Raw genomic sequence first — 21,295 nt, 5'->3', positions numbered from 1 at the left:
TGCAGACAGAGTAGCCCTGTGACTGTGAGAGACTGTGTGGATGAGCAGACAGAGTAGCCCTGTGACTGTGAGAGACTGTGTGGATGTGCAGACAGAGTAGCCCTGTGACTGTGAGAGACTGTGTGGATGTGCAGGCTGGTCTGGAGCTAAGCTTGTTGCATATGGCACAGGACCCATTTTCTAATGACGCTCATATACCAGAAACACAACCAGTTATTTTTTTTTCTGGGAATGGGGCCGGGTCCCTTTGGATTGGAAATATTGCATCCTTTTGACTTAAATTGGGAAATAAATGTCCTTGATTTTTTGCTTACAAATACTTTAAAATTGGTAATTAAAGTGATTTTAATATTATATTTTCTAAGTTTCAACTTACACAGCTGGATTTGGAGATAAATAACATGTTAAGACTTATTACAAAAATTCTTTTGAAAACCTTTAATTGGGAATTTTGAGATCCCATTTGGGAAATCTATATACTTTTGTCCATTGGAATGGGTCCCCCTACTGGAACCTAATTTTAACCGAAAAAAAAAAATGCTATGGAAAACATATCAGTACCTTCAACAAAGAAGCTGAGGCCACCTTTAGAGATGAGAATTGGCTCAATAGGAATGCCCTGAAATGTGCCTACTCGCACTTTGTTGGCCGACAACGCAAGCTCAGTGGGCGACAAGGATTTAGCACGGGCCTGCCGTGAAGTTCCATCCTAAAAATAGCAACCAATCAAAAAACTCCATTGAGTCTCGCTTAATACTGGAATTTTGAGAAGATTTTGATAAGATGAGACTTCAATTAAACAAAAATACAAGAAAAACAAGCATTGTACACAATTTTTTAATTGGCTCAATTAATTTACAACCATTTCAATGATAAAACAATGGAGTATCAGGTAACATGCATGGCAATTATGCATGCAATACAAGATGATGCTTTCGATGAACACATATGCCTTTGTCAGTACTATTGATTAATTGGCCCATCTGCATAAGTCTTAGTCATACTGTTGTCATTTCTTTAGAAACATGCTATCAATGGAAAAGAAACAAACCAATATTAACTAGAAACCCACTCAAAGGAATACTTTAATCTGAATCATAAAAACCTTGTCCTCCATTTTCCCCACGCGGCCGACTTTCATCTCCACGCGGGAGGAGATTGGAATATTGGGTATGAGTGGAGACTCTGGGCAGTCTGCCTGACTAGGAGAAGGGTTCTGATTGGTCAGTGGTGTGGCAGGGGCGGAGCTAGGGCGGAGCTTGCTGGGAGTGATTGACCCATCGTCTCCACCCACCTGCTCTTCCTCGTCGGATGATATTGTCACAGTTTCTGTAATAAAATAAATTTTTTGTAAGTCAAGCCCCATGCCCCTTTCATCCTCTAGATTAAACACTAGCTAAATCCCCCATTCTTCTCCATCATGGAGGTCGTGTTCTTGATAACAGTTTGTTTGTTTTCTTTGTTTATCTGTTTGATAGTAAATGCAGGCAGGTAAAAACTGACCACTAAACAGATGATATATATATATATATTTTTATTTTATTTATGATTTAGATTGGTCTTTTAAACAAGAGATGTGTTTGTCAGAAACACAATGCCCCCTATTGCGCCGCTTTGAAGCCATATATTTTACCTTTGACCTTGAAGGATGACCTTGAACTTTCACCACTCAAAATGTGCAGCTCCATGAGATACACATGCATACCAAATATCAAGTTGCTATCTTCAATAATGCAAAAGTTAAAGTTTTGGGACACACACAATGAATGACAGACAGACAGACAGGCCAAAAACAATATACCCCCGATCTTTCGATCCGGGGGCATAAAAAGATTCTGTTTTTATAAGAAAGCAATCAGGTTGGGATACATACCACTGATGGGTGTAAGCTGATTTACTCTAATATATGTATGTTCAAATTATCATGAAGTTTTAATTATAATTATTTTATTTATAAAAAAAAAATAATTAAATTATTACAAAGTAAACTGTTAAATATATTTTTTAATTTTTCTTACGCATGGGACAAGAGTGATTAGTTAAAAAAAAAAAAGTTTTTTCCATATTTTTGGCTTATTGTAATGAAAAGCAAGACATCTATATGCACAACTGCATACCTGTTGACATTGGACCACCACGCCCCCTCATTCCTCTCCCACGCCCCTTTTTTCCACCAGCTATGGTTCGTATTACACGCACACCCCGTCCCGCAGCTGCTGCATTTATATTGTTCTGAGTGTTGAACACTTGCAAGTAAACTGTATTTTGTTCGTTTATTTTCTGAGTATAGAACATCTTCTTATCCAAACATACACCACCGGAGTCGGGCATCGTCACTTCCGTGGATTCAACTTTTCGACGCTTTGCTTCTGGATCATTGTTTGACACATACCGTGTAGCACTGGTGAATTTACGCTTACAACGTTCACACTGCAGTTTATTTGAACTCAGTAATCCACAAAACTGACATATAGCTTGGGCCGTTGGGTCCTGAAGGGAAATAAAAGGATAGCATAACATAACATGGACCTTTTAGATAAAAAAAGAAACATGGCAATAACATGAAACTGGGCTTTTCAAGTTAAATGTTATCTACATTAACATAATATCAGTTTAATTTGTCTATCCTTATTGAATGAAAACAATTTTGTTCAAGTAACCGTGACTACAGCAGTAATGTTCCAAAATGATATCCAAACATTGTCATCCAAACATTGTCATTGGTCTTCGTGAAAGCTACCTTTGACAACAAGAAATATGGCTTCTTTAGTGGTAACATTTCAGTTCTTTTACATCTGACCTAGTGACCCAGGTTTTAGACACACTTGACCAAGATTTACCCTTGGCCTAAGATACGACAAGATAACTGTTTTGATAAACTTTTATCAAGATTGAGTAATAAATGTGGCCTCTGGAGTGATGACAAGATTTTTTTTAACAATTGACCTGGATTTTGGATGAATGTGATCTAGATTAAACCATTCCTAGATATTGTCAAGATAGACAATTTTGACAAGTTTTATCAAGATTATAAGACGAAAGAGCCTCTAGAGTGGTAATGTGCTGAAATTTTACTATGCATATCCCATGACACGTTACAAGGACGCTGGACATTGGGTGAACACATCAGCTCACCAAAAGCATTTTCTGCTTAGATGAGCTACAAAGAAATTATAATAAGGTAATCAAAAGAAATACTTAACAAGAGATGTGTTCGTCAGAAACACAATGCCCCCTACTGCACCGCTTTGAAATAAAATTTCTATTTATCATTTGGAAGGTATAGAAATCATCTCCCTTGAAATCTTCAAAAATCTGTACAGTAACTGTGAAAAGAACTTAAATTCTTGGTAAAGAAATATATAATCTGAGATTTATAATTATATAAATAACTTCCCTTGAAAATAATTGTCTCAAACAAATGTCTATTTTTAGTAGCAAATAATTAAAAGCCTCTACTGTGACTGTAGATTTACCACCCAAAATGTGCAGCTCCATGAGATACACACGCATGCCAAATATCAAGTTGCTATGTTCAATATTGAATAATTATCTCCCTTTAAAGCTTATTACTTCCCTTGGATTTGTATTTTTGACCTTAGACCTTGAAGGATGACCTTGACCTTTTACCACGATGTGTTTGTCAGAAACACAATGCCGCCTACTGCCCGGCTTTGATTTATTTAACAAAAATATATTTTTTGGCAGGTCAGATAAATATGTCTATTTGAAGCTTATTACTTCCCTTGGATTTGTTTTTTCGACCCCATGACCTAGTTTTTGACCCGGCATGACCCATAATTGGCACTTGACCTAGATATTGTCTAGATACAACTTCTGACCAAGTTTCGTAAAGATCAGATGAAAAGTATTTGAAATTGAGAGCAGACACGAAAAGTGTGACAGACTGACAGACAGTGCGAAAATTTCTATTTAAAGGTTATTACTTCCATTGAATTTTGTCCAATTCAACCGGAGGGCGGGGAGGGGGGGGTCAATTATGACCATGTCAGACATCACTGACAACCAAGGCCTGTGGTTTAAAAGAGATCATAGCGAGAGTTGATTTTTTTTCTTTTTCATAAAAGCGAGAGTTTTTTTTCTTTTTCATAAGTTGACCATGTATCTATGGACATAAGTCCACAGGTATGTAATGAACATCAAAGAAATTATAATTATATCATTTAAAAAAAAACTTTGACAAATCAATCATTTGGGTTATAAATAATCAAAATAATAAATCTGTACAGTAACTGTGAAAAGAACTTCAATTCTTGGTAAGGAAATATATAATATGAGATTTATAATTATATAAATTACTTCCCTTGAAAATAATTGTCTGTAACAAATCTCTATTTTTTTGTAGCAAATAATTAAAAGCCACTACCATGACTGTAGATTCACCACTCAAAATGTGCAGCTCCATGAGATACACATGCATGCCAAATATATAAAGTGGCTATGTTCAATATTGAATAATTTTCTCCCTTTTTAAAGCTTATGTCTTCCCTTAAATCTGTATTTTTTACCGTAGACTGTAAAGGATGACCTTGACCTTTTACCACAATGTGTTTGTCAGAAACACAATGCCGCCTACTGCGCCGCTTTGATTTATTTAACAAAAATATATATGTGGGCAGGTCAGATAACTATGTCAATTTAAAGCTTATTACTTTCCTTTATTTTGTTTTTTTGCACCCTAGACCTTGAAGGATGATGTTCACCTTGAAATTTTACCACTCAAAATGTGCAGCTCCATGAGATACACATGCATGCCAAATATCAAGGTGCTATCTTCAATATTTAAAAAGTTATGGCCAATGTTAAGGTTTTAGCACGACGCCTACGGCGGACGGCAAGCTGGCTATGACAATAGCTTGGGTTTTCTCCGAAAACAGCCTCGCTTAAAATGATATATATTTTATGTGATTATGAGTATATTGAACACCTTTATTAAATATATGAGGTCTTTAAAAGTTTATATCTAGTATGTTGCACAATTGATATCACAAAGTCATTTTTGAACTCCTAGTGACTTCGAAACAACTAAGTTCAGCTCTATGGGAGCCTGGTGCACGGAAAACAGGACTTCATGCATGTGCGTAAAGTGTGGTACCAGATTAGTCTGTGCAGTATGCAAAGGCTTATGAAGGACAACATTTTCTGCTTTTATGGAATTTTTCGTTTAAAGAGAGTATGCAGGATTTTGTCAAATATTTATGAATTTATATAAAATGTGTAAAAAACTTATTATATATATATTTCCATATAAATCAAAATAAAAGTTAAGAAGAACATGTGTCGAAAGCGAAATAAGCCAGATCTTTAATTCTGAAATGAAAAATGTCTGTACAGTCGAATTTCGCCAGCATGTATATCATGCAAGTACGATGTGAATCTAAATTAGATTTACGATCATTTTCATTTTCTGCAACAATACCTATTCATACGACACACAAACACTAAATCCAATCCTAATAAAAAGACGAATGCTTCGGTTATTATAGGAAATATATGTATGAAATATCTTCGTCACAATCGGCTCGGGGTGCTAACTTGTCTTTTCTGCATTTTATGAAATTCGTCTTCAATGTATAATTTTTCTTGCCTATTTTGTGTTATTGTAACATATTTTTATCAATACATTACAATTTAACACATATAAAAATCGTGCATACTCTCTTTTAAGGAAGTGAATCAAAAAGAAAATTCAATTCAGGCGAATAGTGTTGTCCCTGATCATCCTGTGGGGACTTAACAGGCTAATCTGGGACGACAATTAAAGCACATGCATGAAACCCAGCTTTCCCAGAGAGAGGCTAATACGTTTTTCACTCTACCAAACACTTACATCAGGTATGTTTGGAGGGTCATTGACTGCCTCTCTACCAAACACTTACATCAGGTATGTTTGGAGGGTCATTGACTGCCTCTCTACCAAACATTTACATCAGGTATATTTGGAGGGTCATTGACTGCCTCTCTACCAAACACTTACATCAGGTATGTTTGGAGGGTCAATGACTGCCTCTCTACCAAACACTTACATCAGGTATGTTTGGAGGGTCATTGACTGCCTCTCTACCAAACACTTACATCAGGTATGTTTGGAGGGTCATTGACTGACCCTCTACCAAACACTTACATCAGGTATGTTTGGAGGGTCATTGACTGCCTCTCTACCAAACACTTACATCAGGTATGTTTGTAGGGTCATTGACTGCCTCTCTACCAAACACTTACATCAGGTATGTTTGTAGGGTCATTGACTTCCTCTCTACCAAACACTTACATCAGGTATGTTTGGAGGGTCATTGACTGCCTCTCTACTAAATACTTACATCAGGTATGTTTGGAGGGCCATTGACTGCCTCTCTACCAAACACTTACATTAGGTATGTTTGGAGGGTCATTGCCTGCCTCTCTACCAAACACTTACATCAGGTATGTTTGGAGGGTCAATGACTGCCTCTCTACCAAACACTTACATCAGGTATGTTTGGAGGGTCATTGACTGCCTCTCTACCAAACACTTACATCAGGTATGTTTGGAGGGTCATTGACTGCCTCTCTACCAAACACTTACATCCGGTATGTTTGGAGGGTCATTGACTGCCTCTCTACCAAACACTTACATCCGGTATGTTTGGAGGGTCATTGACTGCCTCTCTACCAAACACTTACATCAGGTATGTTTGGAGGGTCATTGACTGCCTCTTTACCAAACACTTACATCAGGTATGTTTGGAGGGTCATTGACCGCCTCTCTACCAAACACATCAGGTATGTTTGGAGGGTCATTGACCGCCTCTCTACCAAACATTACATCAGGTATGTTTGGAGGGTCATTGACTGCCTCTCTACCAAACACTTACATCCGGTATGTTTGGAGGGTCATTGACTGCCTCTCTACCAAACACTTACATCCGGTATGTTTGGAGGGTCATTGACTGCCTCTCTACCAAACACTTACATCAGGTATGTTTGGAGGGTCATTGACTGCCTCTCTACCAAACACTTACATCAGGTATGTTTGGAGGGTCATTGACCGCCTCTCTACCAAACACATCAGGTATGTTTGGAGGGTCATTGACCGCCTCTCTACCAAACACTTACATCAGGTATGTTTGGAGGGTCATTGACCGCCCCTCTACCAAACACTTACATCAGGTATGTTTGGAGGGTCATTGACTGCCTCTCTACCAAACACTTACATCAGGTATGTTTGGAGGGTCATTGACTGCCTCTCTACCAAACACTTACATCAGGTATGTTTGGAGGGTCAATGACTGCCTCTCTACCAAACACTTACACAAGGGATGTTTGGAGGGTCATTGACTGCCTCTCTACCAAACACTTACATCAGGTATGTTTGGAGGGTCATTGACTGCCTCTCTACCAAACACTTACATCAGGTATGTTTGGAGGGTCATTGACTGCCTCTCTACCAAACACTTACATCAGGTATGTTTGGAGGGTCATTGACTGCCTCTCTACCAAACACTTACATCAGGTATGTTTGGAGGGTCATTGACCGCCTCTCTACCAAACACTTACATCAGGTATGTTTGGAGGGTCATTGACCGCCTCTCTACCAAACACTTACATCAGGTATGTTTGGAGGGTCATTGACCGCCCCTCTACCAAACACTTACATCAGGTATGTTTGGAGGGTCATTGACTGCCTCTCTACCAAACACTTACATCAGGTATGTTTGGAGGGTCATTGACTGCCTCTCTACCAAACACTTACATCAGGTATGTTTGGAGGGTCAATGACTGCCTCTCTACCAAACACTTACACAAGGGATGTTTGGAGGGTCATTGACTGCCTCTCTACCAAACACTTACATCAGGTATGTTTGGAGGGTCATTGACTGCCTCTCTACCAAACACTTACATCAGGTATGTTTGGAGGGTCATTGACTGCCTCTCTACCAAACACTTACATCAGGTATGTTTGGAGGGTCATTGACTGCCTCTCTACCAAACACTTACATCAGGTATGTTTGGAGGGTCATTGACTGTCTCCTTCTGGTCGGTACTGGCAGCACTACTGCTGACTGTCTCCGGAGACGGCTGAGGCACCCTGCAGCAGGAAACACAAAGTATGTCAACAGCATTTTATCCATGGATGGAAACCAGGGAAATAATTCAGAATCTGTGAATTTCAACATTCGAGTCTTGCTTTGAGAAAAAAGGCCTTTATGCATATGTGTAAAGTCTCATCGCAGATTAGCAAGTGCAGTCTGAAGAGGCTACTCAAGGAGATCTAAAGAACGCACCACTGTGGGGATCGTAACCGTGTTCTTATGGTCAATAGCCAGACACTGTATCCACTACAACATGGCTTTATGTTTATGTTTTATTTAAGTACCCTCAATGCTTAAGGAGTAATCCACTGGACCAGGTAATTGCCCTGCCTAGAATGCATGCCAGTTAAAAATAAAATAGGAAGCAGATTGTTGAGTGACAAGGCTCATCCATGATCCAACAGTATTCATTCTCAACAAGATTTATGAAAACTGATTAACCCTCTGCATGCTGGGAAATTTGTTGTCTGCTAAAATGCCGTCTGCTGTTTTTTTCAAATTAGCACTTTCTTGAATTTTTTTCAAAGAATACTATCAGAATAGCAAACAGTTTGGATCCTGATGAGACGCCACATTCTGTGGTGTCTCATCTGGATTCAAACTGTTTGCAAAGGCCTTCAAAATTCGGTTCCAGCACTGAAAGAGTAAAGCACCCCACCCTGTCTGTGTATCCAATGACGCGGCAGGCTTCTGAGTCGTGACTTGAGCAGGCATCAGGTTTCGCAAGGCCTGGGGCGTCATCACCACGATCTGTTGTGGTGTCTGATGTGGTGTCTGAATGGATGGGAAAGCCTGCTGCATCTGCTGACGAATCTCTGGGCGAAAACCCTGCGGCCGCACATAACGAATCCCTTGACTCCTGAGGTGATAGATAAGAGTCGGGCTTCATGCATGTACGGGATCCCAAAATGTTGTGTCGGGATGTATCATAAGGTATCTACATATGAAGTTTGTTGAAAAATAGTTAAGTTAAAAACCTGTAACCTGGTTGATTAGTTTATTTTAAACAAGTAAGCCCTTAATTATGACAAATGTCTAAAGTACATGTATGAGAAACCAAACTAACAAGTGGGGTCATTTCAATATGGAGAATACATGCTTAAGTTTGAGCCAAATACATTATGCCACTCCTGAGAAACTAATTTACCAAAACATTTGCCTATATAGTGCATATGTAAATTTCCGAAGTTTTTTAATTGCCCCTAATTTTAGCAAATGTCAACATAAAAAGGCCTTGAATTATGACTAGTTCAATTTTTTTATACCAAACTTAGTATACAGATATGTGGTTATCTTAATCATTTGAATATGGGATATACATGTATATGTCTTCAGTTTGATTGAAATCCCTCAAGACATTTTTGAGACAATTGTTTATAATTTTCTTTCGCCTGGCTTCAATGCTAAATCCAGGTGAGTTGAAAATCTTGCCTTTCATTCGAAAATAGGACCTTAAAACTCAAGCTATTCAGTGAAGGTTTTCTATTTTTGTAATGAGTGACCTTAATCTAATCAAACTGGTCCAAAATGGAATAAACAACTACATGTATGCTTTATACACGATACATTCCAGCAAAATATCTTCATCATTATTCAATTTATTATATTTATGCAGATACATTTTTTTCTTATTTTTGTGACAGTGACCTTGGTCTGACTGCCCCCATATAAATAACCAACCTTCACAATATCAATTCAATAACTCCATCCAAACTATAATTCTTAGCTGGATACCAATTGTCTATTTTTGAAACAGTGACCTTAACCTTAAGGTGCATGTCCCATACAGAATCCCAAGCGAGGTCCCCATGCAAACTTGCTTTATAAGTTTTATCAAATCCAATTGTCAGTTATTGACAAGAAACAACATGTCTGCTGTTTTGGTATTTTTATAAACAGTGACCTTGATGGAGGGGCACAAAATGCAAACCCCGTCTATCCACAGTGTGTTGTTTTCCATTCAAATTCTAGGCCAGTATAGGTATCCATTCGAAATGATTCTTTTTTTGTCGATATGGGACCTTAACATTTCCAATCAAAGGTATTCATTTAAAATATAAATATGCTTAACCTTTAGTTTATCTCCCATATAGCACTACATTCAATACGCCAATATGCTTCTGGACACTCATACCAAGTTCAATGAAATCCGCCAAAGCACTTCCAAGATATGGCTCTGGACACACAAAAAACATTTTTTCAAAATACAAATGGCCATAACTCTGTTATTATCAGATGGTGTACAATGCCATTTGGCGTGCATCATCCTATTATCCATATATATGCTCATACCAAGTTTCAACTAGAAATGGCGGGGCAGAGGCCGACGCGTATCCCCACGCGGCATGTTTGACACAGGGGCGCCCAAGGGTTGGTAATGGGGCCATGCATAGTTGAAATTGACCGTATTGTCATAAGAGATGTTCAGTATAAATTTGAAGTAATTCAATGTAGAAATGAAGAAGTTCATGTAAAATAACCCAAAAAATGAGTGAAAATCTATACCCTAATTTCTCCTCCTCATCCTGCTCTCCTAACAAATCTAATAATGAATCAACTTCACTGTAGCCAATTATGTACATGTCATCCTAATTGGAATGACTTATGAGAAGGCTGAACATGCTCTCTTACAGCCAATCTTCTTGCTCCTGTTTTGAAAAAGTTATGTTTTGAGGTTAAATGGTTGACTAAATAGTAGCGTCTCAGAAATTTTCTATCGCAATCTTGTACACAACAATGAATATGTTGAATTTCATGTCTGTCTTTGATGTGCCTGTTCAAAGTCCATCTTGCTTTAAATTGTTTCTCACATTTTCCCCACTTAAAAATTTTGACAGATTTTCAGTAACGAGTCTAAAATTGTAATTGCACAAATTGAAAGTTTCAGCCCTTTTATAGATTCTTGAGGCTCTATTCCATGAGTTTCTCATGCTTTTTATGCTTGACTGCATTCTATCTCTTCTCTCATATACAGGTGTCCCTTTGCGCCAATATTTTATAATCCCTTGTATAAACATTAGATGGATGAGCTTAACCATTTCACAGATGAGTTAACACAAACAATGGATTACTAAATACATCTCTGCGCCACTACTGTGTTACTCTATGCGCCACTTTGATTTATTTAATTTTTTATATCATTTGGCAGGTTATTTACTTACCTTCCTTTAAAGCTTATTACTTCCCTTGGATTTGTTTTCTTTACCTTTGACCTTGAAGGATGAACTGACCTTAACCATTAACCACTCAAAATGTGCAGCTCCATGAGATACACATGCATGCCAAATATCAAGTTGCTATCATCAATATTGCAAAAGTAATGGCCGATGCACCATACCCGTGGCATAAAAATAAGTGAAAATCTCTGACCCGGCCCCGCCCCAACCCCCATAACTTTTGACCCAGGGGTCAGATCAAAATTCCGTCACTGTCACCGTCGCACATATGCTCATAGCTACCATGTATGTAAGTTGCAAGGTTCTAGTGTTAATAGTGTAGCAGCAGCAAATGGCCAGGACGGACAGACGCACATCACCACAATATCCCCACTTTTCTCCGAAAAACGTGGGGATAATGAAATCCGCCAAAGCACTTCCAAGATATGGCTCCAGACGGAGGGAAAGACAGACGGACAACGCCAAAATAATATCCCTCCGCCTATGGCGGGGGATAACAATTTTTCCCAATCCAAAGGGACCTGTTCCTATTCCCAAAATGGTGAAAACAAAACCACAGGATAATCCCCTCCCAGCTGGTACATTTTGGAACAAGAGCTTCATGAGACAGCGCGCTCTACTTTTCGAGTGCTTGACAGTTTAACGTAAGCCATCATGGGGAAATTGTTCATATTCAATACGGTCAAGGTAATATAGTTATATTCTAACTGGAAGAGGACCATAATTGAAACATATTGATTGCTTATGTTTTAAAGAAGTGGTACATTATAGACGATTCTGAGTTCAGGTATATTTTCCACAATCTATTGAACATTTGTAAAGACATAAAACAAACTAATAAGATTATATTTTAAGTTTGATAGCAATAGCTTAGGTGGGATGGTTGGACAGTCTTTCAAAAATAAAAAAAGTGACAAAATTGTCACAAAACCAGGTTTTCATTGTGAAAAAAAAATCTGATAAAGGGAGAAAACTCAAACTGAACTTTTGAAATGAACAAACAAAATTAACCCCCTTTGTAAGTTTGTTTTTAAAAAAATCTATTTTTAGTCGTGGCGACCTTGACATTGGAGATATTGATGTGATTCTTTTGTGCGACACACCGTCCCATGATGGTGAACAAATGTGCCAAATGATTGTAAAATCTCACAATGAATGACATAGTTATGGCCAGGACAAGCTCATTTATGGCGATTTTTGACCTTTGAACTCAAAGTGTGACCTTGACCTTGGAGATATCGACGTAATTATTTCGCGCGACACACCGTCCAATGATGGTGAACAAATGTGCCAAATGATTTTAAAATCTGAGAATGAACGACATAGTTATGGCCCGGACAAGCTTGTTCCGCCCGCCCGCCAGCCAGCCCGCCTGCATTCGCCAATCTTATAACCAGTTTTTTCCTTCGGAAAACCTGGTTAATAATAAAAATAAATATTTGTGTTTTTTTTACCATGTCTCATTTAAAAAAAAATCTTTGCGTGTGTGTGTGTGTGGAGACGGGGAATAATGTGGGGGTGTGGTCATTTATTAGATGATATTTCACAAATAAGAAAACAAAAGGAAAAACAAATATTTATAAATAACAAATATGGGGTGGCGTGTGGGGGTTGGTTTGGGTGGAGTCCATTGTGGTATGTCAGGTAAGTGATGTTTTGTCAAAGTATGAATCAAATCTGATCCTAAATAAAGAAGTTATGGCAATTTTTGCAAAATTTGTTTAAATAAATATTTGACCTTGAGATTCAAGATCATTCAAAGATCAAGGTCAAATTAAACTTGCCAGGTACAGTACCCTTATGATAGTAAGAAAGTATTTGAAGTTTGAAAACAATAGCCTTGATACTTTAGAAGTACAGTGCATCTAAACACAAAATTAAAGAAAATATTTAAAGTCACTAAGTCAAAAAAGGGCCATAATTACGTAAAAAAAAATGACAACCAGAGTTATGCAACTTGTCCTGTACAGTCCCCTTAAGATAGTTAGAGTGTTCCAAGTCTGAAAGCAATAGCTATTATACTTTAGGGGTAAAATGGACCAAAACACAAAACTTATTTAACCAAAATTTTGAATTTTCTAAGTATAAAAAGGGCCATAAATCTGTCAAAATGCCAGTCAGAGTTACAGAACTTTGCCTGCACATTCCCCTTTTTTTATAGTAAGTGTTGCAAGTATGAATGCAATAGCTTTGATACTTTAGGAAAGTGGAACCTAAACACAAAACTTAACCAAATTTTCAATTTTCTATGTATAAAAAGGGGCATAACTCTAAAATTAATGCTGATGTCTTGTTGCCATAAAGAAGTATTCCAAGTTTGATTTAAACAAGGCCCATGTTCGGACTTGGTCTAGACATCATCTAGATACAACTTCTGACCAAGTTTGGTGAAGATAAGATGAAAACTACTTGAATTACAGACCTGACACGGACAGACCGTTTAGTGGGGTATAATTATCTTTGAAAGTGTTAAAAAGTATTTGCCTTTATAAAAACTTAAACCAACGCTGAACATCAGAGTAAGAGTAGAGCTCTCATTTTTCTTCGAAAAGTCGAGCTAAAAATGAATAATAAAAACACTTACTGAGTGGAGGTCAGAGGGGCTGGGGCCTGCACCTGTATATTTGGTACAACAGGGGGCCCTAGAGCAGCCCCTGGAGCCTGGGTGGGGACCGTCCCTCGACCCCTACCCCCTGCCGCCTTACCACCGCGATTGGATCGACCACCTTTCTTTTTCTGACTAGAATCAATGTTTGGGTTCTGAACTGGAATGGAAAGTTTAATGTTTTTGATTATTAAACAAATACATATCATACCTAGATGTGGATACATAGGATTATGAAGTATTGAGTATCAGGACTTTCCAAAAAATTGTATGAAGCCATTTTGTTCGATTTTTCTTAATTTAATGTGTCCTTTATTAATTTCTACTTTACTCCTGAGCGCAAACAAGAAAACTCAGATAGTTGGAAAATGAGGTACAGGGCAAATCTGGAATTAACAATCCAGGCACAGGGGTATCCTTTTTTTCCGGAAATTGAGCCACAGGGGTACCCATGATTTTGAAGTTCAGGTGCATGAGTGCTACTAGGCTTAAATCTCAATGACCTCAAGATAAAACAAGGGACAAAATTGTCACAAAACCAGGTTTTCTGTTGAAAAAAGTCTGATAAAGGGAGACAATTCAAAATGTGTATTGTCAACCCCCTTGTGTAAAATTGACCTTGATTTCAATTAGAAAACAAGGGCTGTTTGTAAAACATGCATGCCCCCATATGGGCTGTCAGTTGTAGTGGAATCCATTGTGTGAATACGTTTTTTGTCACTGTGACCTTGATCTTTGACCTAGTGACCTGAAAATCAATAGGGGTCATCTGCCAGTCATGATCAATGTACCTATGAAGTTTCATGATCCTAGGCCTAATTATTCTTTAGTTATCATCCGGAAACCATTTTACTGTTTCGAGTCACTGTGACCTTGACCTCTGACCTAGAGACCTGAAAATTGATACGGGTCATCTGCCAGTCATACTCAATGTACCTATGAAGTTTCATGATCCTAGGCGTAAGAATTATTGAGTTATCATCCGGAAACCATTTTACTGTTTCGAGTCACTGTGACATTGACCTTTGACCTAGTGACCTGAAAATCAATCGGGGTCATCTGTCAGTCATGATTAAAGTTCCTATGAAGTTTCATGATCCTAGACGCAAGCATTCTTGAGTTATCATCCGGAAACCATTTTACTGTTTCAAGTCACTGTGACCTTGACCTTTGACCTGGTGACCTGAAAATCAATAGGGATCATCTGCCAGTCATGATCAATGTACCTATGAAGTTTCATGATCCTTGGCATAAGCATTCTTGAGTTATCATCCTGAAACCATTTTACTGTTTTGAGTCACTGTGACCTTGACCTAGTGACCTGAAAATCAATAGGGGTCATCGGCCAGACAGGATCAATGTACCTATGAAGTTTCATGATCCTAGGCGTAAGCATTCTTGAGTTATCATCCGGAAACCATTTGACTGTTTCAAGTCACTGTGACCTTGACCTTTGACCTAGTGACCTGAAAATCAGTAGGGGTCTACCGCCAGTCATGATCAATGTAGCTATGAAGTTTCATGATCCTAGGCATAAACATTCTTGAGTTATCATCCGGAAACCATTTTACTATTTCAAGTCACTGTGACCTTGACCTTTGACCTAGTGACCTGAAAATCGATAGGGGTCATCTGCCAGTCATGATCAATGTACCTATGAAGTTTTGTGATCCTAACCTATGCGTTCTTGAGTTATCATCCGGAAACCATCTGGTGGACGGACCGACAGACGGACAGACCGACATGTGCAAAACAATATACCCCCTCTTCTTCGAAGGGGGGCAATAAAAAAAGTCTGATAAAAAGAGAAACTCAAAATCAAAATGTGCATTGTAACTGATTGTTCATAGTTACATAGTTGTTTCAAAATCTATCTAATCTATTTTTAGTTGTGGCGACCTTGACCTTGGAGATATTGTCGTAATTCTTTTGTGCCACACACCGTCCAATAATGGTGAACAAATGTACAAAATGATTTTTAAATGTCACAATGAATGACATAGTAATGGCCCAGACAAGCTCATTTATGGCCATTTTTGACCTTCAAACTCAAATTGTGACTTTGACCTTGGAGATATCGACGTGATTCTTTCGCGCGACATACAGTCTAATGATGGTGAACAAATGTGCCAAATGATTTACAAATCTGACAATGAACGACAAAGTTATGGCCCCAACAAGATCATTTATAGCCATTTTTTACCTTCAAACTCAAATTGTGACCTTGACCTTGGAGATGTCGATGTAATTCTTTCGCGCTTCACACCATCTAATGATGGTGAACAAATGTGCCAAATGATTTTAAAATCTGACACTAAAAGACAGAGTAATGGCCCGGACAAGCTTGTTCCGCCCGCCTGCCCGCCTACATTCGCCAATCTAATAACCAGTTTTTTTCTTCGAAAAACCTAGTTAAATATGAGAAAGGCTGATTCTCTCATACAGGCCATAATTATGCAAACAAAAATCATACCTTAAGACCTAAATTTGATTAAAAAAAACACAATCACAACAACCAACAAACACAAGAAAAACGCAATTGTACTTGAAAATTCGTGCTCCAAGTCAACAAAAGTCCCGTTCTTCCACACCATCTTCCTGGAGTTGCCCTGCTTATCTCGTATCATGTAGGCCTGGCCTTCCTCAAACTGACCCCCTCCCTCCAGCACTACATTCGACTTATCAATCCGGGGACTGTTTATTGGACTAGTCAACAAGCTCTGATTCTGATTGGTCAAGATTGAGGACACCTGTATGGAACTTGGCATTTTAGCTAAAATTGAGGTAGGTCTTGTGGGCTGGTTTAAGCCCGTTGCTTGAGGGCATTGGAATTGTTGTTCCTGTTGTTGTTGTTGCACTATGCGGCTATTCAGAGCACTTTGCCTTAATATATTTGGCCTTTGATGGGGCATTGAAACAAGCTTTTGCTGTGGACGTTGAGAATTCTGCAACCTATTATAACCACCATTGTTATTATGCGCAGGAGAACTTGCCATCCCTGGACGGCAATTCTGAAACTGAGTCTGAACACTATTTTGGAACTGAACCGAGACATTAGACTGATTGTTTACAACAAATTTACCACCATTATTATATCCAGTCTGACAAGAGTTATTTTGATCAATGGGTAAATGTCCCATCTGTCTCAGCTTCTCATTGTTAACTGCAATTAACTTTTGTTGCTCCATAAGCTGCAAATCAAGCTCATGTTCATTAGGCATATCCTGTGCGTGGTTAGCTTTCTCCGTCACAAACTGCTGCATACTCTGACTCATATGAGACGGCAGCGTCACCACTTGCCCGCGTTGTTGTTGCTGTCCCATCATGCCTTGTTGCTGCGAGACCATATGCTTCTGTTGCCCAACCTGAACAAGCCCAGAACAAGCAGCATTTTGCTGTAGAGGCAGCCGAAACAAAGCATTCTGGCCATGTTTCTGTTGCGTCAGTATGCTTTGCAGATGCTGCGTAACTTTCGGACTGGCTTGTACCATTTTCATCTGTTGCTGCTGAAAGGGCTGAGTCAACACTTGCTGCTGCTGTTGCTGCAGATTGTTGGCTGGTCCGGGCTGCTGATTTTGACCAGTATACTGATTCATCTGTTGGTGTTGGTGGTTGCTATGGTTGTGTTGTTGCTTAGCAACAGGGCCTGGATCGTTCACCACCTCCCTGAAAATTGAATGCAAATGAGCCTTGCTCTGAGAAAAGGGTGGGGTGGGGGGGGGGTTAATGCATGAGCGTAAAAAGTCCCCCCAGACAAGCCTGTGTCAACTTTCCACTTGTGTTGTATTTTTTGTTTAAAGGAAAACACTTCCCAAGGAAAATCCAGTTTAGGCAGAAAGTGTCATCCCTGATAAACCTATGAGGACTGCACAGGCTAATCTGGGACATCACTTTACGCACATGCATTTAACCCCATTTTCTCAAAGCGTGATTCAACTAGAAATATTGCAGAAACTCTGATGCCCCCACAAATTTTTAGAACTTCGCTGTATATTTAACAGTAGCCAAACATTCAAAGGCCCATAAATCTGCCAAAACTAGTAAATGCACATCATCTACACAGTAAAGTAAAAAAAAAAATGTGAAAGTTTGAGCGCGATTTAAAACGTAGCATTAAAGTAGCAGTTAAAAACACACAATTTTGAGACAATATATTCTATAGGGGAAAAACATAAAAAAGACCATCATTCTGCCAAACCTTGTCTAAACCAAAAATCCTTTTTTCACGATCATGTGCACATACATGCAACTGTGAAAGTTTGAAAGCAATCCATCCAGTATTTAAAGAGACTTTTGGGACTTAATGTTCTACAGTTGAAAAACAGACAAAGGGCAATAATTCTGCAAAAATTATCAAAGCCAAAATTCCTTTCTTTATGGTCATAAGCACATTACGGTCCCTCAACTATGAACGTTTAAGATCCACCCAGTGATTAAAGAGAAGTTCAAAACACAAGCTTGCGGACATGGAGACAGGCTGGCAAGTGTAATTATAACTGCCTCCGATTCCAAGGGAGCATGACACGTAAGAAATCTGTCACAATAACAAGTTTATTTTTCAAAATTACACTAATCTCAAGCTCGTTAAAAGAACAATGTAGTTTGACAAGTTAAAACATTGACGAGCCGGACAGAAATGGAAATTTTAAAAATAATGCAAACTCATTAAATCAGATGATCATTGACAAAAACTTAAAAATGAAAATTTTCAGATTATGTGTGCATTATTGCCTACAATATGTTATGAGAAATGACATAAAAAATATCCAAGGGTATTTGTATGCAAGTAATTGCATTTAGTAATGATTATAATGTTGTTATTGTAAATATTGATAGTTATCCCCTGCCAAAGCCGGAGGAACATAGAATTGGCATTGTCTGTCATTCGATCTGTCCGTCTGTCACAAACTTTCCAGGGCTATATCTCAGATACTACATTGTATATAAGATATCAACATGAAACTTCATGGGTGTATAGTTATCAATGAGGAGGAATGCCATGCACAAGAACTATAACCCTACCCTTTCTTAAATAAGAATGATTGCCCTTAAATTGTTTGTATGATGCAATTTTTAAGGGCCATTTCTCAAATACCATGCAAGATTTGAACATGAAACTTCATTGGTGCACAAATATCGATATGGAGAATGGCTTTGCACATGAACCACAACCCTACACTTTCTTAAACAAGAGTTATTGACCTTTGTTATTTTTGTATGATGTAACTTTTCAGAGCTATATCTCAGATACACTACAAGATTTCAACATGAAACTTCATACATTTTTGTAGGTGTATAGATAGCAATGAGGAGAATTTCAAAGCATAAAAACAATTACCCTACACTTTATTTTATTTATTGCATTATACCGTTTATCAACGGATTTGCTCACTTCAATAAACAAAATTTATTTGGTGTGGGATACCAATTCAACGAATTTGCTTGTTTACTATGTATTGCATAGATTTTAATTAAAGCAGATTCCTGCTTTTTGATACAAGCATTTTGCAATTTTGTCACTTTTGACTCCTAAAAGTTATCTGGCTTGCATTAATTTTGATGAAAATATTTCCACGAAACTAAATCAAAACTGCGGAGTGCAGCTAAACAAGAGCACCGCCTTGCGGGTGCAGACCGCTCATCTATTTTTCTTTTTAAAGGTGTAGGGACCTATCTCAATTTCAATCACAAAGGAGGAAGGGGTGGAGTGGAGAGGGGTGTATAGTGTGGGGGTTTGGTCATTTATTACATTATCTTCCAAAAATGCAAAAAAAAACAAGGGACAAAATTGTCACAAAACCAGGTTTTCATTGTGAAAAAAATCTGATAAAGGGAGACAACTCAAACTGACCTTTTGAAATGAACAAACAAAATTAACCCCCTTTGTAAGTTTGTTTGAAAATTAATCTATTTTTAGTCGTGGCAACCTTGACATTGGAGATATTGACGTGATTCTTTCATGCGACGCACCGTCCCATGATGGTGAACAAATGTGCCAAATGATTTTAAAATCTCACAATAAATGACATAGTTATGGCCCAGACAAGCTCATTTATGACCATTTTTTACCTTTGAACTCAAAGTGTGACCTTGACCTTTGAGATATCGACGTAATTCTTTCGCGCGACACACCGTCTAATGATGGTAAACAAATGTGCCAAATGATTTTAAAATCTCACAATGAACGACAAAGTTATGGCCCGGACAAGCTTGTTCCGCCCGCCCGCCAGCCCGCCCGCATTCGCCAATCTAATAACCAGTTTTTTCCTTCGGAAAACCTGGTTAAATATTTATTTTTTTTTGGGGGGGGGGGGGATTCTTGGGGGGGATGGTTGGACTGTATTTCAAAAATAAAATAATAAAAATAAATATTTGTGTTTTTTAACCATGTTTGAAAAAAACAAGAGATGTGTTTGTCAGAAACACAATGCCCCACTATTGCGCTGCTTTGAAAAAAAAATTGTTGTTTTTATTTACCTTTGACCTTGAAGGATGACCTTGACCTTGAACTTCCACCACTCAAAATTTGCAGCTTTATGAGAACGCCGCTTTGAAATATATTTTTTTGACCTTTGACCTTGAAGGATGACCTTGACCTTGAATGATGACCTTGACCTTGAACTTCCACCACTCAAAATGTGCAGCTTCATGATAACGTCGCTTTGAATTATTATTTTTTGACCTTTGACCTTAAAGGATGACCTTGACCTTGAAGAATGACCTTGACCTTGAACTTCCACCACTCAAAATGTGCAGCTTCATGAGAACGCCGCTTTGAAATTTTTAAATATTTTTTTGACCTTAGACCTTGAAGGATGACCTTGACCTTAAAGGATGACCTTGACCTTCCACCACTCAAAATGTGCAGCTTCATGAGAATGCCCCTTTGATTTTTTTGTGTAGACCTTGAAGGATGACCTTGACCTTGAACTTTCACCACTAAAAATGTGCAGCTTCATGAGAACTCCGCTTTGATTTTTGTAATTATGTTTTTTTTACCTTGATGGATGACCTTGACCTTGAAGGATGAACTTGACATTAAACTTCAACACCTCAAAATGTGCAGCTCCATGAGATACACATGCATGCCAAATATCAAGTTGCTATCTTCAATATTAAAAAAGTTATGGCCAATGTTAGAGTTTTCGGATGGACAGACGCCATATATTTGACATTTGACCTTGAAGGATGACCTTCACCTTCACCTTTCACCACTCAAAATGTTCAGCTCTATGAGATACACATGCATGCCAAATATCAAGTTGATATATTCAATATTGAAAACGTTATGGCCAATGTTAAAGTTTTCGGACGGACAGACACCATAAATTTGACATTTGACCTTGAAGGATGACGTTAACCTTGACCTTTCACCACTCAAAATGTGCAGCTCCATGAGATACACATGCATGCCAGATATC

At 38.3% G+C, this 21,295-nt stretch overlaps 1 protein-coding gene across 1 annotated transcript in view; it reads right to left on the bottom strand.

Annotated features, from left to right (window-relative positions):
- Positions 1 to 21,295, bottom strand: part of LOC127849189 (uncharacterized) — a 55,621-nt gene that overhangs the window by 23,501 nt on the left and 10,825 nt on the right. The window contains exons 3-9 of the mRNA XM_052381912.1: positions 16,420 to 17,540; positions 13,854 to 14,034; positions 8,752 to 8,952; positions 7,999 to 8,089; positions 2,118 to 2,490; positions 1,106 to 1,329; positions 562 to 709 (exon numbers count right to left, since the gene is read on the bottom strand). Of these exons, the coding sequence (XP_052237872.1) occupies positions 562 to 709; positions 1,106 to 1,329; positions 2,118 to 2,490; positions 7,999 to 8,089; positions 8,752 to 8,952; positions 13,854 to 14,034; positions 16,420 to 17,540 (2,339 nt within the window). The remainder of the gene's footprint in view (positions 1 to 561; positions 710 to 1,105; positions 1,330 to 2,117; positions 2,491 to 7,998; positions 8,090 to 8,751; positions 8,953 to 13,853; positions 14,035 to 16,419; positions 17,541 to 21,295) is intronic.

Source organism: Dreissena polymorpha, chromosome 1 (assembly GCF_020536995.1).
Source record: "Dreissena polymorpha isolate Duluth1 chromosome 1, UMN_Dpol_1.0, whole genome shotgun sequence".
Lineage (NCBI taxonomy): Eukaryota > Metazoa > Mollusca > Bivalvia > Myida > Dreissenidae > Dreissena > Dreissena polymorpha.
Note: the sequence above shows the minus strand (reverse complement) of the source record. Positions and strands in the feature narration are given on the sequence as shown.